This window comes from Phaseolus vulgaris, chromosome 7, assembly GCF_051622355.1.
Source record: "Phaseolus vulgaris cultivar YP4 chromosome 7, ASM5162235v1, whole genome shotgun sequence".
NCBI classification, from domain to species: Eukaryota; Viridiplantae; Streptophyta; class Magnoliopsida; order Fabales; family Fabaceae; genus Phaseolus; species Phaseolus vulgaris.
In genome coordinates this window covers 51,175,256-51,197,701 of record NC_143504.1, presented here as the reverse complement: position 1 = coordinate 51,197,701, position 22,446 = coordinate 51,175,256, and the positions used below count along the sequence as shown (strand labels likewise).

Here is a 22,446-nt window from a genome sequence, read left to right as displayed (position 1 = left end):
GTATAGTACATCTAATACCGTATGGAATTTGTTTCATTTTTTTAAAAATTAAAATAATTTATGCTACGACATCTCACAATACACACAGGTGTGGCCACATGGTACTTTGTTTGGATCTCAAATCTATTAAAAATAAAATAAACTTTTGTAAAATTCAAGTCATAAATTATAAAACAGATATATTTTAATAAAATAATATTATGTAACATGGTAGCTTGAAGGAGGTATTATTAATTTACTATTGACAAAAGTAGTAAATTAAAATTATTAAGAGGACACAGAGGTGTATGCACATGGTGCTTTGTTTGGTCTGAATTCTATTTTAGTCAACATTTATGTAAGATGCAAGCTTCTAGATCGTGTTATTATACATTACTCCCAAAAATATTTAAAACATCAGCGTACCTGTTAAGTTGTTCTTCTGTACGATAATACATGATAGATACTTTTACCACTCTTGACCAAGAATATAGGGAGAGTATATAAAATAATATACTCAAATAGTTTTAATGTTTATTTTTTTTTTATGTAAAATCATTAAAATTCATTTTGTTTATTTATTTTAATCGCCATAATTTTATATAATATATTGGAGATGATATTATTTGCATATTTTAATAAATAGTTTTGCTTCTCTTAATAAATAGTTGTGCTTTTCTTTATTGCAGTGATTTGTTTATAAACTTTGGCGATTGATTTTTTGCAAAAACTATTAGTCAAGTGAAGACCTTTTAAAGAAAATTTTATTATGTCTTTTTAAATAGATAAAATATATTATTTAATTGTTTATATCTTATATAGACGAAATATTTGTTATAATTTCCTATAAATAATCTCTACAAAACAACTTGTTAATGAGTTCAAGTGAAGTTTCTTCTTTTTACCATGTTTTTTTATACAAACTTAAATTCAAACTCAATATTGTATATAAACAAACTTAATGGTGTAGATAAATCCATAACAATAAAATAAAAAGGGTCAGGGATTCACGTAAATTATTATTTTTAACTCAAGAAGTGAATCTTTCATAAAATTTCATATTCATAATAAATTATCATTAAGATGTTTACCTTAAAAATCCAAATTAATTAATACCTTAAAAACTGTGCTTTGAAACTTGGCTAATAAATTATAGCTGAGAGGGATGAAGAAACGACAAAACAGTTTCCTATTATGACAACTTTTCCTTTGTTTCAGAACCAGATTGGAACACGTTTCACGTGCCTTCAGAAATTTTGTTTGAATCATTGTCAAACAATCTAGATAAAGTCCACGTTTGACTTTCTTTCATTAAAAGAAAATAAGTACTTAACATCGATCTGTTAAAAACTGACAAATCTGATGTTAATTTGTTAAAAACTTACATTAACAGGTAAAATCTTTTCCTGATGATATTTAGTTAATAATGTTGGATATGCGTTTCATATGTATTAGACTTTAAACTATAGATGTTACTTTATTATTATTGATTGTTGAAGATTGATTCTAATTAATTTTAGTTAAATTGATACTAATTTATTATTAATTTATCATTAATTTTTAATTAAACAATTTAGTATGAATTAAGTTGACATTAATATATTTTATTTTAAAATTTATTTAATTTACATAAAATATATTTTTAATATTAATTTAATTTATATCGGTTTAATCGATGTTAATGATAATAATTTTTTTAAAAGAAATCTCAATGTCTTCATCTTTAACAAAATAATATCATTTTTTTTGAACTACTTGAAATGAGCATAAGTTTACCTCAGGACGTGTAGAACTCTGAATAAAATCAAGTGGCTCAAGTTGGGGGGATAGTTTTCGAAACTAGTAAGAAAGGATATGAAAACCCAACTTGAGACACTTGAACTAGTTTCAGAATTTTGCAGATTATGCAAACTTGTTGGACGAAATTCAAATATTAGAAAATCCGAGAGCATTAGGGTGGATTTGGTCCTATGGTTTGGTCGATTCGAGAGCAATGTTCTTGTTGGAAAAAATTCGGAGAATTAAAAACTTGAGAGCATTGGCTGCTGGGTGAGCCACTCTCATTGGGTGAATCTGGTTCCAATGGTTTGGTTGCTAGGCTAGCCTGAAATTCACTGGGGAATTTGGTTCCAGGGCTTGGTTATTAGGCGAGCTTGAGCCTCACTGGGTGAGAATGTTCTGTAAAGGGAATTATGATTGTGAAAGGTTCTAGTATATTTTAAAAGTTAAACTTGTAGATGATTGTATGATATATTGAGGTAGTGAATAAATTATGAATCATGTGAAAGTGTGATTGAGACGTAGTATTTTTAGGAAAGGGGAAACACCGTGTTGAGATTGTTTAGGATATGCATTGAATTAGAGATTTATCTAGAAGGAGATATCCCGATTATACTGATATATTTGAGTTATATAGATGAAAATTATTAGGTGGTGAGAGTTGAAGGAGGTTCATATGACTAAGTCTACAATTTAAAAGATAACTCGTCTGAAAAGTCATATGGATTTATCATGTCATATGGCATATGAGAGGACTTAGTTCCTTTGTTCATGTAGTTGTGTGGAGAGAAACTTAGTACGACAAATGTATAACTTTGAGTCAAATTCAAGACATGTGTCTTTTGGAAGTAGAGTAAATTGTTTATGTATGTATATCAGTTCTCTTATGAATAATATTAAATATAAATTATTTGTAAACACTATTGTTTAGTAAATCGTAACAAATAAACTATAAAATTTGAGATGTTTGTAACTTGTTTGAATTGAAATTGATGTTGATATCTTCTGAAATCTCTAGCTTATATTATTTCTTGTTATGTTTTTTTTTTAAAATATATGATGATCATGTATTAAAAAAATATGTTGCAAAGTGATTGTACACTACAATAATAGTAGTTAGAGTTTCAGTTTTTTTTTTGTCTTGTTTTGAGTATATATACATATTTAATATATATATATATTCAATAATTTAAAATAATTTTTGCATTCATTATTTTTAATTAAATATTTTTAATTCAGATGATTATACCAGTGATAATTTGTATTCACATATAATATAATTAATAGTACCTATTAATATTTGCAAGTATATACATTCAGAAAAAAATATGAATTTAAATAAATTTAATATTAATAATTAAATTATTATTATTATTATTATAACATTTTGGACTGTTATTTCCAACAAGAGCAAAAATTTGTCCATATAAAATTAATTTTAACAATTATCAAGTAAAATTATTTTTTAATTAAACAGGTATGCTATTTAATAGCAGTTGCAGATCTTTTTTCCATAAAAAATAGTGTTATTTCTGTAGTACAATTTTTAAATGAATACGAACAATTATAAAAGATAAAAGGATAATAAACTAATATTAATTATATTAATTTTTCTTTCTAGTTTTATAGTATTGACAATGAAAAAAGAATCATACAATAACATTTTTAAAATAGGAAAAAGTAAAAAAAAAATAGTTTTAATTTGTAAAATGATAGGTAATTAGTTTTTCTTTCAATAATATTATGTATTATGTAAAAAAATGTAATATTCTTCGTAATTATTATAAATTATTGAAATCATTGTTCGTATTAATTACTCCATTAAACAGTAGATACTAGTATAATGAAGGATTCAAATTGTAAAAATTTATTTGTCTAAAATAGTGTGAATGTTCACGTGTGCATTATTCCTTGCATAATGTTGTAAAAGAAATGCATATGGTGTCCAGAAGCAAGATATTATTATATAGAACAAGAAATTTTTTGGTTCAGCGATATTTAATGCATATGACGGCGTGGATGATAATTTGGAGAAGCAAGAAAGAATGAAGACAAAGAGAAGAAAGACATGACAAGTTGGCTAGATCCTCTTCCTGCTGCGCTGGGAATGCTAAAAAACTAAACAATTATACAAACCAAAAACTTCATCACACACTCACTTACTTATTTTATTTCAAACTCTTTCTACATTTTCTTTTGTATTATTTAACAATTTTTTTTCAGTAATGGAAAATATATTTTGTTGTTTTATGATTGGAATAGTAAGAACAAATTTTATTGCTAATATTATTCATAAAAAATGAATTCACAATAATACAAAATTACCAGCCTCCATTTAATCTTTGATTTATTTGACGAATGGGTCTGATTTTTCACCTTCAAAACATGATAAGGGAAAAATTACCTTCAAAACATGATAAGGGAAAAAACAAGAAAACAACATTACAATAAAATCATGAAATAGAAACCAATTTTTAGAGACAAAAATAATAATTAGTTGCAATAGTAACTAAATTAGATACCATTTTAGAAACTAAAAAATTTATAATTAGTAGTTAAAACATTGGTAACTAATTAGATACCAATTTAGAAACTATTTAACAATAATAAAAACTAATTTAGAAACCAAAATTTTGTTTAGTTTCTAAAATAGTTTTTAATTTAGTAACTATTACAACTAATTATTTTGGTCTTTAAAAATTGGTTTCTATTTGATGATTTTCTTGTAGTGCAAGAAACATGATAAGGGAAAAAACAAGAAAGCAACACTACAATAAAATCATGAAATAGAAACCAATTTTTAGAGACAAAAATAATAATTAGTTGCAATAGTAACTAAATTAGATACAATTTTAGAAACTAAAAAATTTATAATTAGTAGTTAAAACATTGGTAACTAATTAGATACCAATTTAGAAACTATTTAACAATAATAAAAACTAATTTAAAAACCAAAATTTTGTTTAGTTTCTAAAATAGTTTTTAATTTAGTAACTATTACAACTAATTATTTTGGTCTTTAAAAATTGGTTTCTATTTCATGATTTTCTTGTAGTGCAAGAAGCAATTGACTGTCAAAATACGTGTGATATAGGGATAAATTAAGGAAAAAATATTCCTAACACCGAAGAAAATTAATAATTTTTCAAACTGTACCTAATTTAAATTATTAATAATATAATAAATGGGTTGAGTTTGTTTAGAAGAAAATAAACTAGGCAATAAAAATAGTAAAAGGAAGCATGTTTTTTTTATCAGCAAAAGGAAGCATGTTGATTATCAAACTTTTTCAACAATGAATTCTTCGTGAGTTGATAAATATATATCATCATTAATCATCTAAATAAAATTGAATTGACCAAACATGCATAAGTTAAAGACAATTGAATATAATTAATGAAACATGTGCCTACTAATTTATTTAGTACCTTACTCATTTTCATACGTGTATTCTCTCTTGCGGAGGTGTAATGTACGCTTTAATCAGTTTTACAATATACACTCTTTACATAGAGTACTTACTTGAGCGGGAAGTACCTTTTTGAAGTCCACGACCTAACACCAATAATAAAAGGAGGAGACTTGAAGGAAGGAGCAGGGAGGCTACCGGCACATCAACAATTGTACAACCAGTTCCGGGTACTATCTAGACCCCTCTTTGTCCATACAAGTACATGGATGAAAGAGATGAGTGTAGATGAAAAAGATAAGTGCGGATGAAAGAGATGAGTGTGAGGAGATTTATATACGAATTGAGAGACGAAAATTATGAGATTTGTGATCTTTAAATTTAGACATTTGAATTAAAAAAAAATTTACATTCGTATTGTCACAATGACATACAAATTCATAACAATGCTTAACTGACACCAACTTTAATAAATATTGAAGATATTAATATTAGTAACCATAAATATAAAAACTTCTACTTAACCAACACTAATATTCATTTGTTTTACAAAATTTAAAATTTAAAATTTAAAAATTAAAACATTTAATATTATTAGGGTCGACTAAACCAATATACTATCTTTTCTTAAGATATTTTTATTATTAAATTATATTTAATATTATTAGAATTGATTTTTAAAAATATATTTAATATCATTAAAATAGGTTAAAATGATTTTAATATCTTTTATACATATTTGTAATTAGTAAAATATATATAATATTATTAGAATTGGTTAAAGTGAATTTAATATTTTTTAAAATATATTTAATAATATTAAAGTTATCTTAGCCAATTTTAATATTTTTTGAAATATTTTTATATATTATGAAATTTATAATAATTGTATATATTATATATTATTAAAAAATTATAAATATTTTGTGTTGAATCAAAGACAGTTTAACCTAATGTCTCATATACATCGACACTAAATTTTAAAAATGATCTGTACATTTTGTTGTAGCTTAATATTTTAACACTCATCTATGATGGGGTTTGCAGCCAAATAAATTAAAGGCAAAAATGGAAAGATGATGAACCGACAGAAAACAGTTGCCTTATACGACTTTGCCTATTTTTTTCAGAACCCAGATTGGAACATGTATGAGGAATCAATTAAACGATAAACAAAACAAAATGGGCATATTAAATTAAATATTTTGAATGATATTATTTAATAGCTTTGGATAAATGATATAATCCCTGAATTAAACAAATCAAATTAATATTGGAGCAAGAATCTGTACTTTGGTCTGAGGCAAATAAATTGAAGTCAAGAGGAGAAAGAAGACGAAGAAAGAGACCACAGTTAGTTGCCTACAAGCCTAGCTAGTAACATGACTTCTCCTTTCTTTCAGAGCCCATATTGGGACATGATCATGGAGATGCAAGAGCCTTCAGAAATTTTGTTCCAATCATTGTCAACCAATGATGTTCTTGACCCTCTACACGATTCTCTTTCCTTCGACATGGTTGACTTCTCCACAGCACCAACAGAAGGAAACCACAACGAGGCAAAGCAATTGGTGGTGGAGTCTCAAGAGCAGAATAGGGAAAGGTCATACATAGGTGTGAGGAAAAGGCCTTGGGGGAAATTTGCTGCAGAAATCCGAGATACAACCAGAAGGGGCACAAGGGTTTGGCTTGGAACCTTTGACAGTGCAGAAGCTGCTGCATTAGCTTATGACCAAGCTGCATTTTCCATGAGAGGCCATAATGCTGTACTCAATTTTCCTGTCAAAAGGGTTAAAGAATCTTTGCAAGAGATACAATATAGCTGCTTCAGTGGGTGCTCTCCTGCACTTGCACTCAAGGAGAGGCACTGCAAGCAAAAATACTTATCAAAAGCTAAAAAGTGTAAAGGGAAAGAGAAATCAAATTCAAATGTGGTGGTGTTAGAAGATTTGGGAGTTGACTACCTAGAGCAACTTCTAACCATATCTGATCAAAGTGCAAGCCCTAGCCACTTCAACTAAATCTTGCTCACTATTCTTTTGTTTCTTTTTCCTTCTTGTTTTTGGCCTTTTTACATAATCAACAATTTCCAGGTAGGGAGTGTGTATCTGTTATGACCTCTCTTTAATATACAAGTCCAGTGCCAATTCTTCTGTGATGGTTTCCACTTAGAAAATCCCTAAATGTATTATTTGATCTTTTAACAAAATGTTATAATAGTCAGTGATTGATCAATTGAATCTTTACTGCAGCAAAAGTGAATTAAATTTTGTCGACTCTCCTATTTGGTTGAACCTGAATTCATTCTGCCCGCAAATTTATGCTGGCACCTACATTTTCGATGCCCCTCTTATCATGATTCATATTTCAACACCCATCTCAAGAATTCTAATAAAGTCACTATCCACTCATGCAGAAAAAACCTTTCATCCTATTGCACCACTACTAAGACTTATAGTATCAATTATAGAGCATGAGTAGCAGAAACCTTATTGTCGAAAATGGTGTTTTTCCTATATGTAACTAGACTTCAGTCCAAATCACAACAAACCAAATCACATACCATGTTTTCTCAACTTTCTTTCCGTATATAGCACTTTTTAGATAGTAATTGGGAGAGAAAGATTTGATTGAAACATATTGAAATTGCTTTTACCATTCAGACCAGTGATTTCTCAAGCCTTTCTAAAAGCAAAACAAAAGGTTAAAAATAATTTGTTTATCTAACATATGTGATATAATCATAACACATCACAGATACAATTAATTAAAGATTTATATCCAGATAGAATCGAGTAATTTACTAATGATTTTAGGGGCCTTTTGTGTTATATCTAATATCCTTGTCCCTTAAACTTTGTAAATTGTGGTCAATCAATTCAATGAGGATTTTGCAATCACTGTAACCAGAAAGTATAATACTACAAACAAATGTTCTTAAACTCATTGAATACTTCAAGTGTAACGCAGGAAACCTAAAAGTCTATCGAATTAAGAAACTCAAAATATTGTGTCTGAATATATGAACACAGTGATTTATCATTTTCAACAAACACATATGACCCCCCAACAGTGTATTCCGTTCATAACACCACAAAAAACATAAAATAACAAAAAGCGAAACTTCATTATTTTCAGCTGAAGTATACATAATGGAGAAAATCTTATTTTCATAAATTTGTAATAAATCTTTAAATAGAAAATAAAGGAAAATAAGAAAATATTTCTGAAATAGGCCATCACTGCAATAAGAACCAATTCTGTATATACATTTCTTTAGCAGCACTTTGTAATTCAATACTTGTATCCAGAAAGACAAATAGATCTCAAGCTTCATATTTATGCATTCTACTTGTCAGCAGACTTGGGCGTATAACTTGTTACTGATTTGGAAGATGTTCAACTTAAATTATTTCTAGCTTTTATCAGTAAAAAATAAATTTAATTAAAATAAAATATCTGAGGAATACTCCAAATCTTATAAAGAAATGGTAGGAACAAACCAACCCATACCTATACATTTTTTTTTATCAGCAAATAGCACCCATACCTATACATGTTTCAGCTAAATCCTGCAGTTATGTTGAGCACTCACATCTAATCATTTTCTCTCTTATGATCTAGATCTCAAGAAGTAATATATAACAGTATAGCTTCATGAATTAAACAAGGGCATAGTAACATTTTACTCAGAAATAAGAATACTAGACCACAGAATAAAACTGACGTTTATAACGTTATAAGCACCAGATTTCTCAAACAGTTGTGTAATATTGGAAGAAAATTTTAAGGCAAATCTTAAGTATATTTATTGATTCAGAAGTTGCTATTTTACTGCTGAGTATACTAAGCATTATGCCTGTAAGAAACTATACATTCAAAATAACGCAAAGAATAATCAATGAAACCCCAATATTACCGATTCTCAAAATTTGAATCAGTAGGTCATTCCAATTCCTCCAGATATGCAACAAAAAAGAATGCTATGTCCTCTTTACGATGATGAAATTATTCCATTTCCTGAAATACCTGACAGAATCAACAAAAAAATGAACGAACAAAAAACAAACATACCTCTTAGTCCAACACTGTTTCTGTTGTTCCAGAAATATTTTCCTGAAAACGTTAAACGAAATAAATTCGCATCATTAATTTGACTTAGTTTTGAGGGAAAAATATTAAGGGTATCCTGGTTTGTAGTGAGGGATAGGGTTTAAAGGAGGCGGAAGAAGATAGAAGAGAGTAAGTTTCAAGTCCAAATCCCACAGTCAAGACAAAAGGTAACAGTTATTATTGTTTCCGTCTCAGAAAACGAAATTACTTAAAGAGAGTTTAATATTTATTATATATTATCATATTTATAATTACTTTTTGGGTACATACATTTATAATTAGTTCCCCTAAGAATACATTTTAAATCCTCGACTTAAATGCTAATATTTTTATTACTACTTATTGTACTGCTATTAAAAAAACTATTTATTGTACTGAGTAATGATTAAGGTACATCCTATTTCTGGGCGCGTAAACAGAGAAATACGAGGAAAAAGAGAAAAAAAGTAACAAATATAACAAAAGAGAAAAATATGATTGAAAATAGGGATAAGGAAAAAAAATGAGTGTATTATAATTGTTGTTTATTATTTTATCTAGTGAAAGGAAATAAAACAATCGAAAATGTTTTATTAACTCCTTCTACAAATTTGACATCATAGACGTAAGAATGTGGTAGTAGGATTTTTTGTAATTTTGATGGAAGTGATGTGTCATTGAGAGTAATTTTGTATAAGTGTATGAGTTTAGTGTTTGAGTGCGAGTGCAAAAGCGAGAGAGTTTGGAACGAAAGGAAGAAAGAAGCAACGAACTCGTCGAAGGGAGAGACAAAGAAGCAGCGAGAAACACAGACCATAACACTACAAGAAAATTATTAAATAAAAATCAATTTTAGAGACAAAAAATAATTAGTTACTATAGTGACTAAATTAGAGACCGTTTTAGAAACTATTTTTTTTTTGGTTTCTAAATCAGTTTCTAATATTGATAAATAGTTTCTAATTTGGTATCTAATTAGGTACCAAGGTTTTAACTACCAATTATTTAGATTCTAAATTTGGTAGCAAAAACCTTGGTAGGTAATTAGATACCAATTTAGAAATTATTCATCAATAATAGAAACTAATTTAGAAACCAATAATATTTTTAGTTTCTAAAACGGTCTCTAATTTAGTCACTATAGCAACTAATTATTTTTTGTCTCTAAAATCGGTTTCTATTTAGTGATTTTCTTGTAGTGTAAACGTCTTTCTTGTGCGGTTGTCGTTGCTTTTTTGTTTTTTGTTCAAGTGCTCAACATCATTGACTTCACTCATCAATCAGAACTGACCCTATATTACACCAATTACTTGACCCAACCACTGCAATATATGGCATAGCTTCCTACAGACCTACTGTCACAGCTAAAGTGGTTACCTGTGTGTGTAAGTGGCCACCTGTGTTATGTTTATGGCCACCAACTCTTCACAACATCAACTATCTCAAATGAGCTAGGAATTACTTTTGCATCACCCCCACAACATTAAAAACTCACTCTTACTCCGTAATCACTTTCAATTTCGTCATTACAACCCTTTCGGCTAACCACATGGTTACCCATGGCAGAACTGGACACCCACCCTACCAGAACTGGTTACCCAACCACAGGTTTCTCCACATGTACGTACTGGGACACGAAAAAATGGTTACCTGTGTGCTCGTAAGTGGTCACTTCTATGATGTTTATGGCCACCCACAATTCATGAAAAAATTCAAAAAGTTTTTGAATATGGGCCATATATTACACCCATGGCAGAACTTGACACACACCCTATCACAACTGGTTACCTAGCTACAGGTTCCTCCACATGTAATGGCACACACGCAAAACTGGTTACCCGTGTGCCTGTAAGTGGTCACTTTTGTGACGTTTATGGTCACCCGCTCTTCATGAAAAAAAATTCAAAAAGCTTTTGAATATGAACCATATATTACACCAGTTAGATGACTTAACTAGTGTAATATAGGTCATTCTAAGTAAAAAAAATATATATTACATTGGTTGTTACTAAGAACCAGTATAATATATTCATTTTTACCATATTTTAAAGCTCGCGTCTCACTGCTCATTAGCGCTACTACCTTATTTACTATGTCACATCATTGCCACGTCTGCAGTGTCAAATGTGTGTTATAGTGCGGACAATGTCAATATATCAAGACTCTAAAACAATTTAAGAAGAAAGGTTGACGATTCTACTTACTTTTGTTACATAAAAAGAATTATTTTTACTTTTTTTTTCCTCTAACATATCTCATCACAGAATATATTTTTTCTTTTCAAAAACGCATTTTGAAATGAATATACATAATAAATTTTATAAGAATTAAAACTAACATTTCAAATTATTTTAGAAATTAAAACATAAAAGATTTAAAGATAAGCCATAAGATAAAGAATGGCCTAACCCATCAGCATAGGTCTTTTGTAGAAGTTGGTCCTAATGCCCAAAAACTGATCCTACACAATCAACATGACCAAAGAGGAAATTTGATTTAAGAAGGAATATAGAATCCAAACATAACACCTAATCAAACAAAACTTAAAATAATAGAAGAGATCTGCAACTAAATCCTAATTTGTTCTTGCAGGGAAACCAAGCTGAGGCAAGGTGGAGAATGAAATAATAATCTTGAATGGATGTGGAAGATAGGATGGAGAAGGTGTTTGTTTGAATGGTAAAAGGAACAAGAGCAACAACTGATAATGTTGTTGGGAAGGAAAAGCTTAAATGAAGAAAAAGCGGACTCGTGGTTTGGAGAGATAGGGAATCCACAAAGTTTACAGTTTCAATCAGCTTACAGAGTGTTGAAAGGTGAAGGGCAGGTTGAAGGTGTTACTATGTATGAGGCGGGGAGGAATAAGGCACAACCATCAACTCATTTTATTGCTTGGAGAGTGTTGGAGGATAAGATAGTATCGAAAGTTAACCTGGTGAAAAAGGGGATAATTGTGGAAAACGGTGTTTGTAATATGTGTGGTGAGAGGAAACAATGTCTCACCTCTTTTGTACATGTCGAGTAGCTTGGCTTGTTTGGTCAAAATGTTATGAGTGGGTGTGCATGACATTGATGGTACACCAGGAGCCGAAATGCATTTTTCTCAGTTTAGGATGATTGAGCAAAGTGAAGTTGTTAATCAGATATGCATGTGTGTGTGGATAGTTATAGGGGAATTGTGGAAACAAAGAAATAACAAGATTTTAAAAAACGAACGCATAGATCATACCGAAATTTTACGATGGCGCAGCTGAAAGCTTGGTCATTAATAACCTTGAAGGTACAATTATCATGTTTTTCCTATTCTGATTGGTGTCTGGAACCATTGATGTGTATGAAATCTATTAAAAATAATATTGGTTAGAGAAGCGTGGGTCAACTATTGGATGTATGTAAGAGATTGGAGGTAAGGTAGGGAAGAGAAGGTTTGCTTAAATCTGGGTATTTTTTGTCTCTTGTATAAGGGTTAAGGTATTCCTGAAATACCTCTATTTATATATTCTTTTCTTGCTGTTAAAAAATCTGGAACTTAATGAATTTTTCCTAGTTCAACAATCATAACACCTAATAATCATAACTTAATCAAAATAAGAATTTTGCACCTAGAGCATAATTTTTCAACAATAGCGCAGTGGGAGAGAATTCATGACACCTAAACTCAACACAAATTTTCATTAGGTGTTCTCTCATTGCACTTAAACTTTCTTATTTTGACCTCAAATCTAATGCTTTGATTAGGCTCATTGCATTCAAAAAAGGGTTAATATTTTTTTTATAAGTCCCAACAAATTTTCTTCTTCCCAACTTAATTAAGGGGTATCAATAATCCAGCTCCCCTACAACAATCTGTTAACTTCTTAGCAGAAATTTCCTTGATCAACATGTCAGACTAGTTGCATTTGTATGAACCTTCTCTAGGTACAACTCTCCATCCTCCAAATCATTTCATATCCAATGATAACGATAATCAATGTGCTTTGTTCGAGAATGAAATGTAGGATTCTTAGTTTGGTGGATTGCATTTTGGTTGTCACAATGGAGAACATTCTTGAACATGACCCAATTCATGCAAGAAAAATTTCATATATTATACCTCTTTTCCAGCTTCAAATAACACATCTTTGTAACTTGGATTATCAAGATACAACTCCCCTACAAAAGTAGTTAGACCCGATGTGGATTTTTTGGAATCTACAAAAGTATTTCTTCCAATTGTAGTTCATGTTAAAACATTCCTATGCTTTGAAACTCATTAAACAGCATGCCATTATAACTGACTACTCAGGCATATGTGCAGGAAATTTTGAATGAAGGAATCAATAACCAGGTTTTCTACTTCATATACATACAGTGGCTGCAGTGCAGGATCGACAACAATAACAATAAGCAGCTTTGTGCCATCTGATTTGCTGGTTTTTGGTGTTGGAGAAGTTTGTATTTTGGTTCTGGTTTGTTGAGTTTTCTCTAATCTAATTATATGAGGAAGCCTAAGGTTGTTATATGTTATGTTACATCTTTAAGTTTATACTAGATGTTAGACTTTTGTTTTGATATTTGTAAAAACACTTTTTGAAATGACTCATTTACTTTCATTATTCTTTACTGATAAAAAAAAAACAATAAATATAAACTAACAGTACAATCAGAATACAAAGATAAACCAGCTTTTTAATCCTCCTAGTCCTGTCTTCATTCTTTGAAATATCTGACAGGGTTTATCATAGAAACATTCTAGAAGAAACAGAACAGAACAAAGAAAATTAGAATAACTCTTCAAGTTTGTTGATTATACTTACAAGTATATGTGTGTGCCTGGTTGCTGTAAGCTCCGTTATCATATCCAATGCTCGAAGTGCTGGTTGTCTTCATGGCACAACGCCTCTGCCATAGTTTTGAAAAGTTAACTATGACAAACATGAAGATGATTAAGACTAGAGAGCCTTCAATATAGGATTAGTGCTTATTACCTTTTTGACTCAGTCTTGGTGAACTTATAGCAGCCAAGTTCAGACAAATTAATTGTGATTGCGAACCAACCAATTTATGAGCGGGTGCTGTTACATATATACTCTAACAGTATGAATTGGAAAATCAAAAAGTGGCAATTACACAGGTGCATGCATCATTCTCGAACTTTGAAAAGGATTCAATTTGATATAGAGTGATGAGATGATGACGAGAGGCTGCGCGTTTGTGTAGAGCGTCCAGATACAGATTCATTCATTTGGGTGGTATTGCATGGTTCATAGATTTAGGTCTAAATCTGGCGAAGTCCACAATTTCATTTCAAAAAGCAAAAGCCCCCTTTGACACTAGTGCATAGGTGCAACAACTAGGTATATGTATACGATGAAACAACTGCTCAATACCTTGCATGTATCCACAATCTTGCACCCAATTTCGATTCTGACAATCCTATATATTGAAGCATGTGCTATAAACCATCCTACTAATTCTTCAGTTATTACCTTTAAATAAACAAAAAATTACAAGTTGGAGGGTTATGTGCAGTACCATATTTGTTACAGTATTACTTTTGATTAATATAAGACAAAACGATGTCTGCATCGGGAAATTTATATCTGCCATATAAAATATTTGGCACGCACTATGCAGAACTTTTTTTTTTCCTGCTATGCGCTACCTTTCTTTCTTTTTTCTTTCAAAAACCACTGTTTACGCTTAGTTTGATTCATCTTTGTTAATATTTTTATTATAGTTTAGTTAAAATTTTAGTACATATAAAATATTTTGATTCATCTAAAATATAATTTAAAGATAAAAATATTATTTATAAGAAAATTGTATGTAAGAAGAAAGAAGATGTTTTTATTATGTGTATTTACATCACTTTATTAGAAAATATATATTAGTGTAGGAAAATTTTCTCTTTTCAAATTACAATCTAATTAGATAGATCCACTCATCATGATATTCTATCATTATTAAATTATTGCATATAATTAGGTATCGTATTACAATATTGCATATAATAATTACGTATAATTTGATAATTTATTATTTCTTTAATATTATTTACGGTAGTTTTATTATATAAATAATTTATTACTCTATTTTATTCTTATTTACAACTCGGTAATGGAAGAAGAAGCCAAAAATAATACATATAGAAAAATATGCTTTTCACAACTTTGAAGTTGCATAAAAATCGTGATGTGAAGGTTTTAGAAATATATATATATATATATATATATATATATATATATATATTATTACAGATTCTTTTTCTTCTCTCATTTTCCCACTAATTTTGGTGAATATATACGTGAAAAGTTTTCAAGAGATAGGAAAGAAAGAGTAGAGAAAGTGTTCATAGCCAAGAAACTGAATTCGAGGGGAGAAAGACTTGGCTTCGTGAGATTGATAGGGTGCAGAATCCAAACGAACTAGAAAAGCAGCTAGACTCAGTAAGATCGAAAATACGAAGATTCACATGGAAAATACTATTAGAATATCATTAAATAAAAATTAATTATTAAATAAAATATAATTAGTTATTATATTAATTAAATTAAATATTATTTTATAAACTAAAAAATTATTAAAATTTAAAATAAATTTTAAATTTTTAACTTAACTTTTAAATTAGTATTTAATTAATTATCAAAACTTTAACTTCTAACTTTAGAATATAAAGGAATTTGTAGTTAAAATTGTAAGGTAAAAGTTAATCATGAGCGTTAAAAGATAAAAGTGTGAAGTATGAATTCATGTATGTGGTTCCTTTTCTTTGATATAATCATGTATCTAATGCATCATAAACAAGAATACAGGGCACATTCTAATGCGAAAGTGGGCTTTAATAAAAAAAAGGCATAGACCACAGTAGGCCCTAATGCAGGTTTAAGCAAGTGGCTCATTATTTATCTGCAAAATCTTTCCATTCGTTTCAATAAATAATTTTAACTCTCTCTTTCGCACTTCATTTTTTTTATTTCTTTTCCTTTGCATTGATGTAGATTGTAGAGTGAGTAGATTCAGGAATAGTATTGCATCACCATTGGACAATGATGACGATGTTGATTAATTAATTTGGTGACTAACGGAACCAACAAAACATGACCAATTTCACTAGATCCTCTGCCTACACAAACAAACAACACAGTTATCGAAACCTAAAAAGTTAGTGACACGGACACAATTCCAATGATCTTTAAAGTGTTTCCACATGTTCATCGTACCTGTATTATGTTCTGTTAAATATTTGAATTAACTACCCCCGTCCATCACCTTTCTAAATAGGCTCATTCTACTCTTTGACTCACGTGCTTGAAAATGAAATTAAGCAAAACTGAAATCAAGGGCCATTGAAATTCGTACATAGTTTGGTAGTGGACAGTGGCTGGACTTAAAAGTTTGTGGGGGAGTTTGTGTTGGAGTTTTTTATTTTCTTTAAATATAAATTATATTATAATTTTTAATATTATTATTTTAATATTATTTAATTTTAAATTTATCTTTTATTATATATATTTATTTTTAAATTAATCACAGAATTGTATATCATTTAAGAGTTATTAAACTATATTTTTTAAATAAAAACTTGATTTTACATTATAACATATATCAATTAGGGATACCAGAGAAAATTTCTTCACACAAAAAAATCATAATGTAGGTTTCTTGAGTATAAAAAGGAAGAAATAATTACCAACTTATAGTCCATGCTCTTCCTAATTTGTTTTCAAGGTGTCACATATATTATTATTAAGTACACTTTATAAAGTGAGATTTGCATTCATTTATATAACGGTTCGATAGCAAGTGACCTAATAAGTTCAACAATTTTTTTATAGAATAACCTTTAAATGACATTGATATCATATTAAGATTTAAACTTTAAGTTTAACTCAACCTTATAAAATCGGTAAAATATTTTTATCTCTAGTTGATGTGAGATTTTCAACACACAACGACAATAATAATTTCCTACAGTGTCACTTTATTAAGGAAAAGAGAAAGACTTGGGTGATTTATTTGCTTTACTTCACTATCACTATGGTTGATTTGGATTCATGTAAGCAACACTATATTCAAAGGAGAGGTGCATACAATTGACGTGTTTTTTCATCTCAAATTTAGATTTTGGGCATGGGTATTCAACAAAGTTGATGGTTTCTCCTATTTTTTAAAAATGGTCCTCTAATCATACATGATCTATACCGTATGGACTAGTTAAGTGTCGAAACGTTAAAGAAATAAAGTTTTATTTTCTGAATTTAATTCTAAATCTTTACATGCTTTTTGTGTTCGGAAATTGAGAGCTCACTGAATCGTATATACCGACTAAATGATGGAATGCTAATGAAATGATTTTTTTCCGAATTTAATTCTGAGCCCTTTGCACGCTCCTGGTGCTCGGGTCTATAGGGCCACTATACCGTACAGTTCGGCTATGTGCAGGGACGTTAAAGAAATGAATTTCTTTTTGAACTTGGTGCTTTTTGTCCTCGCTTGAGCCTAGAAAAAGGAAAATTCTCTAAACCGTTTTCAATAATTTCTTGAAGATTCACTCTTTTTTAGAAGTATTATTTGAACTAAATTAATAAAAAATGAGCTTTGTTGAACCAAATGACATCTACAAGTTTTGAAGGAGAAGTTTGTTTTTGCTCTTATTATTTTTGAAATTAATCACACTTCAAGTGATGTCTCTCTCTCTCTAATACATTGTCTCATTAGTTGTTTTAGTTTTTGCATAGGTTTTGGTGTATTTACTTAGTAGGTTTCTACATCTGGTTATATTTTTATAGGTATTCAAGAAATTTCATAATCTTGAATTTGTTGCATATTGCTTATGAATAGTGTGTATCTAGTTTGTCAAGAGTTGTATAATAAAATTAAAATTGAATGTAGATTAGGAGAGAATAAAACTTTTTTTTATCAGCAATTAATAAATTAAATTAGAGGGTTACTTCAGGGGTAACCCAACCCATATACACAATCATAAGGTTACAACCCCCTTGTGATATAGAGCAAAGTCAAATATCCAACAGTTCTGAAACTTTAGATGTCAAAAACCTACAACTAATTGATCTCAAACTGGTGTAGACAGGTGTAAATTTTGCACCAGCTCTACCTAACATTATTACCAAAATCAGCATCAAAATAAGATAATAGTAGCTCAAAATCTTCCAGCACAACAATTGACCATAAGTTCCCATTTTGCATCATTCTGTCCACGCAAACCAGGATACCCTGTTTCAACCAGAAAAACCTTTCCTAGCTTTTAGCTAAGATATTAGTAATACAAATTGATAAAAAACGGTTGTAACAATCTTAGAAATGATTCTATATTACGCATCACCCATCCCTCCTTCATAACCCCTCATACCCTACCACCATTAACCTATCTTCCTTTCACCTTGACTACTTCCCTATACTCCTTCCATCTACTATAAGCTTTTAATGCACAAGATAGGATTTAAAAGCCAATCAGAGAAACAATAACTAAAGGACTTCATTCTATACCTCAACCATAACAAAGTTTTAAGTTGAGCCATATGAAATATTTCCTTTGTATCAACACTATCTTGTTTAAAGATAGTTATGTTCCTTTGATCTCAAATGCTCCATACTATAGCTGCCCATACACCTTTCCACACAAAATTTTGTTTATAATTCATCTGCATCAAATAGAAGCTCTCAAAATGGTCCCTATGGATTTTTTGTTGTACAAACATAATTCCAATCCATCTAAAACACCAGTTCCATACCTGTATTGCAAATTCACACTCTAAGAACACGTGCTGAGCCGATTCAGATCACTTCTAACAAAGAGCACAAAAATTTCTTGTATTTCTTTGTTTATTTCCTTCAGCAGCAGTTTTTTTTTTTATTGTTCTTTCCTCTTCTTGACTCGTGAAAGATTTCTTCTAAAATCTAATAATATGTGGTTAAGATTTAGAATAATTGTTTTTTTTAAAAGATCTTTGAAACTAATTCACCTCCTCTTTTCATATTGTATAAGTACGTTCTTTATTCTTACAAGACCAAGTTAGTTTAGTTTAATTGAGATCAATTGAATCCAAATATAAGAAACATACATAATTCTGTTTTAAAAAAATGCATAAATTTATCCAAAACAAATGTTCATATATAATTATATCGTTGAAAAATAATATTTATATTATAATTGACTTACGTGAGCACAATAATAGAAGAATTATATAACTATATATAAAATCTTATATATAAAAATAAATAATACCAAAAGTGTATTATTAATTTCATTAAGAATCATTGAATTTATAAATTATAAATTCCATAAATTCAATATTATAATTAATTAAGATTAAATTCGATTGATTTGGTTGACAACTTGACGACAAATCTTATGCAGTCAAAATTCAAACTAATTCAATTTAATTTGAAGTATCAATTAAGTAGTCTATCCAAAAAATTTACATACTTTGACCAATGTGTGCCTAAGTGGCTTGTTTGGACAATAATTGATATGTAATAGGAGATCAAATTTTGTTCAAACTATATAACTGATTTTTTAGAAAAAAAAAACTTAAATTAATCAAAAACTGACGTTTAGCCGCCAGTCGGCAAATAAAAGTTAAAAACCGTTGCGACTTTACCACCGTTGCGACTTTACCAAAATAATAATAATAAATAATGTTGATTTTGAAATCGGGAAAATTCTAGAATCACGACTAATTTAGTCAAGAATCCTCACAATCTTGCTTTGCATTATTGACTTTACTTTTTTTTTAAAAAAAAAACTGATTACCACGTTTCTTATAAAAGAGAGCAAGTCAGAACAGAATTTATGTGAAGCTGTATTTTTAGATGATGATGGAAAAAGTAAATGGGAGAAATTTTTTTAAAAAAAATACATGGAAGGAATGATTTTTTTCTATTATATAGATAAAAAAGAAAAAAGTATTTTCCCTTTAATGGTTAAAAAGATAATTGTTAAGAATATTGATAAATTTGTTAGATATAGTTTTTTTTTACTCAAAGTGATGTATTTTTTTTTTCATATTTTTAAAATTGTCAAACAAAAATTCTTCAAAATAGATGAATGATTAATACGACAAATTTAACAAAGAAAACTCATCAACTGTATGCACAAATTTTAAAAAATAAAAAAAATCATATAAGCAAAATACGATTTGAATTTAAACAGATGGGACTATAATCTACATTTTACTACGATATGTGAATTTGCTCTATTGTAATCTTGAACATTGAATTGATTTATTTGAAAGTGATTGAATAATGATTTTTCTATTTTATTACGTATACAATTATATTGTCATGCCAATATTGGTATGCTTTCAGTTAATGTCAAATTTTGATATTTTTAAAATATTCATTTTCGATTCTATTATCTGCTCCAACTTTCTGATTAATTTTTTTTTTGGTTATTTAAGATTTATTAAGAATTCAAAATAATTTTAATGTATTAAAAACCAAAAATTATATTTAATTTTTTAATCATGTATAATAAAAATTCACTCACACTTTAATTATATATAATAAAAAAAATTAGTTAAAATATATTTTTTAAAAACTTAATTTTCTTTAATTATATAGAAAAAAAGTTATAATAGTAAATTAAACTTATTTAATTTCCTATTATTTTTTTAAATTTAAATACTAAAAAATGTACATTAAATTATTATATATTAATTTATATTATAATATAAGAAATCGTAATATATTAATTTAAATTATAATGTAAGAAAATGTAAAGTGAAATACGATTTTTAACTGAAATAGTGTTTTCTAAATACCTTTTTGGTTGTTTTTTTTATAAATTTTATATATTAAAATATATTATAATATTTTGAAATTGTATTCGTATATTTTTTTAAAAAAAAATTGTACACGGAGTTGACGAGATTTTTTATTAAATTTGAATTTCGCATTAAGATTTATCTATTTGGGGGGAAAAACATTTACCCATTTTAAGAAAATCGAGAAAAAAATTAAAGACCTCGGATACTTTTATAGATTATTTATTTATTAAAAATTCAAATGATAGAAAGTATGGTTTTTCATCAAAGATTGAATTAATACAAAAATAATTTTATATTAAACAAAGCGTAAGTTATGTGAATAATTTATTTACAAGAATGTTACTAGTACTATAGGTTTTACAGCAATGCAAATTCCCTTTCTCTCTTTAATTAATAATATTTTATTATCACTTCATTCAACTTGGTTTTCTCCTTAAGAAGGAAAGTTTGTGGTCCAATTAATCAGTAAAGGTTGGATTTCAAGACACTTCTTACGACTTCAACGTTGTCATGCACTTTATTAATGTTAAACCGACCCTCAGTTTAAGGAAAACATTCACTTTTGGTGTTCTCATCTTATATACTACCAACAAAAATTAGTGATGGATTAAATACATTAAAATAATAACCATGGTAGCCATTTCATATTCTACTATAAGTTTGACAGAATATTCTTTACAAAATGGCCAATTAAAAAAAAAAAATTGCCAATAAATTACGCTTAGAACTTTCATCCATAAGTTTGTCGATAATGTTATCTTCAATAACAAAAATATGTGTAGTAATGCTATGGATAAAAACTTAAACTATAAATCTAAAATTATTAAATTAATATATTTTAATAAATTATTATTGTACCGGTCGGCATCGGACGACCGCATAGTTCGAATTAAAATTATCTAATTAATTAACGTGGTTACGCGTGGGACAAACAGTTACAATTCCCACTGAACAACAAACACACGTGAACACTCCCTGGATTTTCGGGAACATCCCCTAGATCCCAGGAAACCATCTAACACGATCCAAAAACCACAAAACACGTCGCGAACCACTAACGACCCAGAGGGCCCAAGCCCAAGGGGAACATACAAAAGAAGAGAAAGAAAGAGAGAAAGGTATGTTTTTTCAGATTATTAAGGATTCTCACTGAGAGAGATTACTGACTTGAGCGTCGGAGCACAATCGCAGGTACCCCCACCGGCCGACCGAGGCACGCGAGGAAGAAGGAAACTCGAAGGACAAGCAATTAAGAGCGGAGCAGACACCTTGTATCGACGTGGACCAACATTATTCAGCCCCCAATATCCATACAGGTACAATTGGCGCCCACCGTGGGGCCGAGTAATCATTATTCCCAGACCCAAAGATCCCAACGCTCGAAGATGGGCTCAACGGCAAACAACAACAATGATA

General features: G+C 29.1%; 1 protein-coding gene and 1 long non-coding RNA gene across 2 annotated transcripts; one reads left to right on the top strand and one right to left on the bottom strand.

Moving 5' to 3' along the window:
• The first annotated feature begins 6,367 nt into the window (after positions 1-6,367).
• LOC137829997 (ethylene-response factor C3) lies at positions 6,368-7,314 on the top strand. Its single transcript, XM_068637060.1, has one exon. It carries the CDS (start codon positions 6,550-6,552, stop codon positions 7,186-7,188), a length of 639 nt encoding a protein of 212 aa, XP_068493161.1. The 5' UTR covers positions 6,368-6,549; the 3' UTR covers positions 7,189-7,314.
• Positions 7,315-9,146: 1,832 nt separating this feature from the next.
• LOC150025980 (uncharacterized) lies at positions 9,147-14,362 on the bottom strand. Its single transcript, XR_016523573.1, has 4 exons — positions 14,227-14,362; positions 14,056-14,140; positions 11,669-11,720; positions 9,147-9,283 (listed from the first exon to the last, which is right to left on the bottom strand). It is a non-coding gene; the product is annotated as an uncharacterized LOC150025980 (long non-coding RNA).
• Between the last annotated feature and the right edge of the window lie 8,084 nt (positions 14,363-22,446).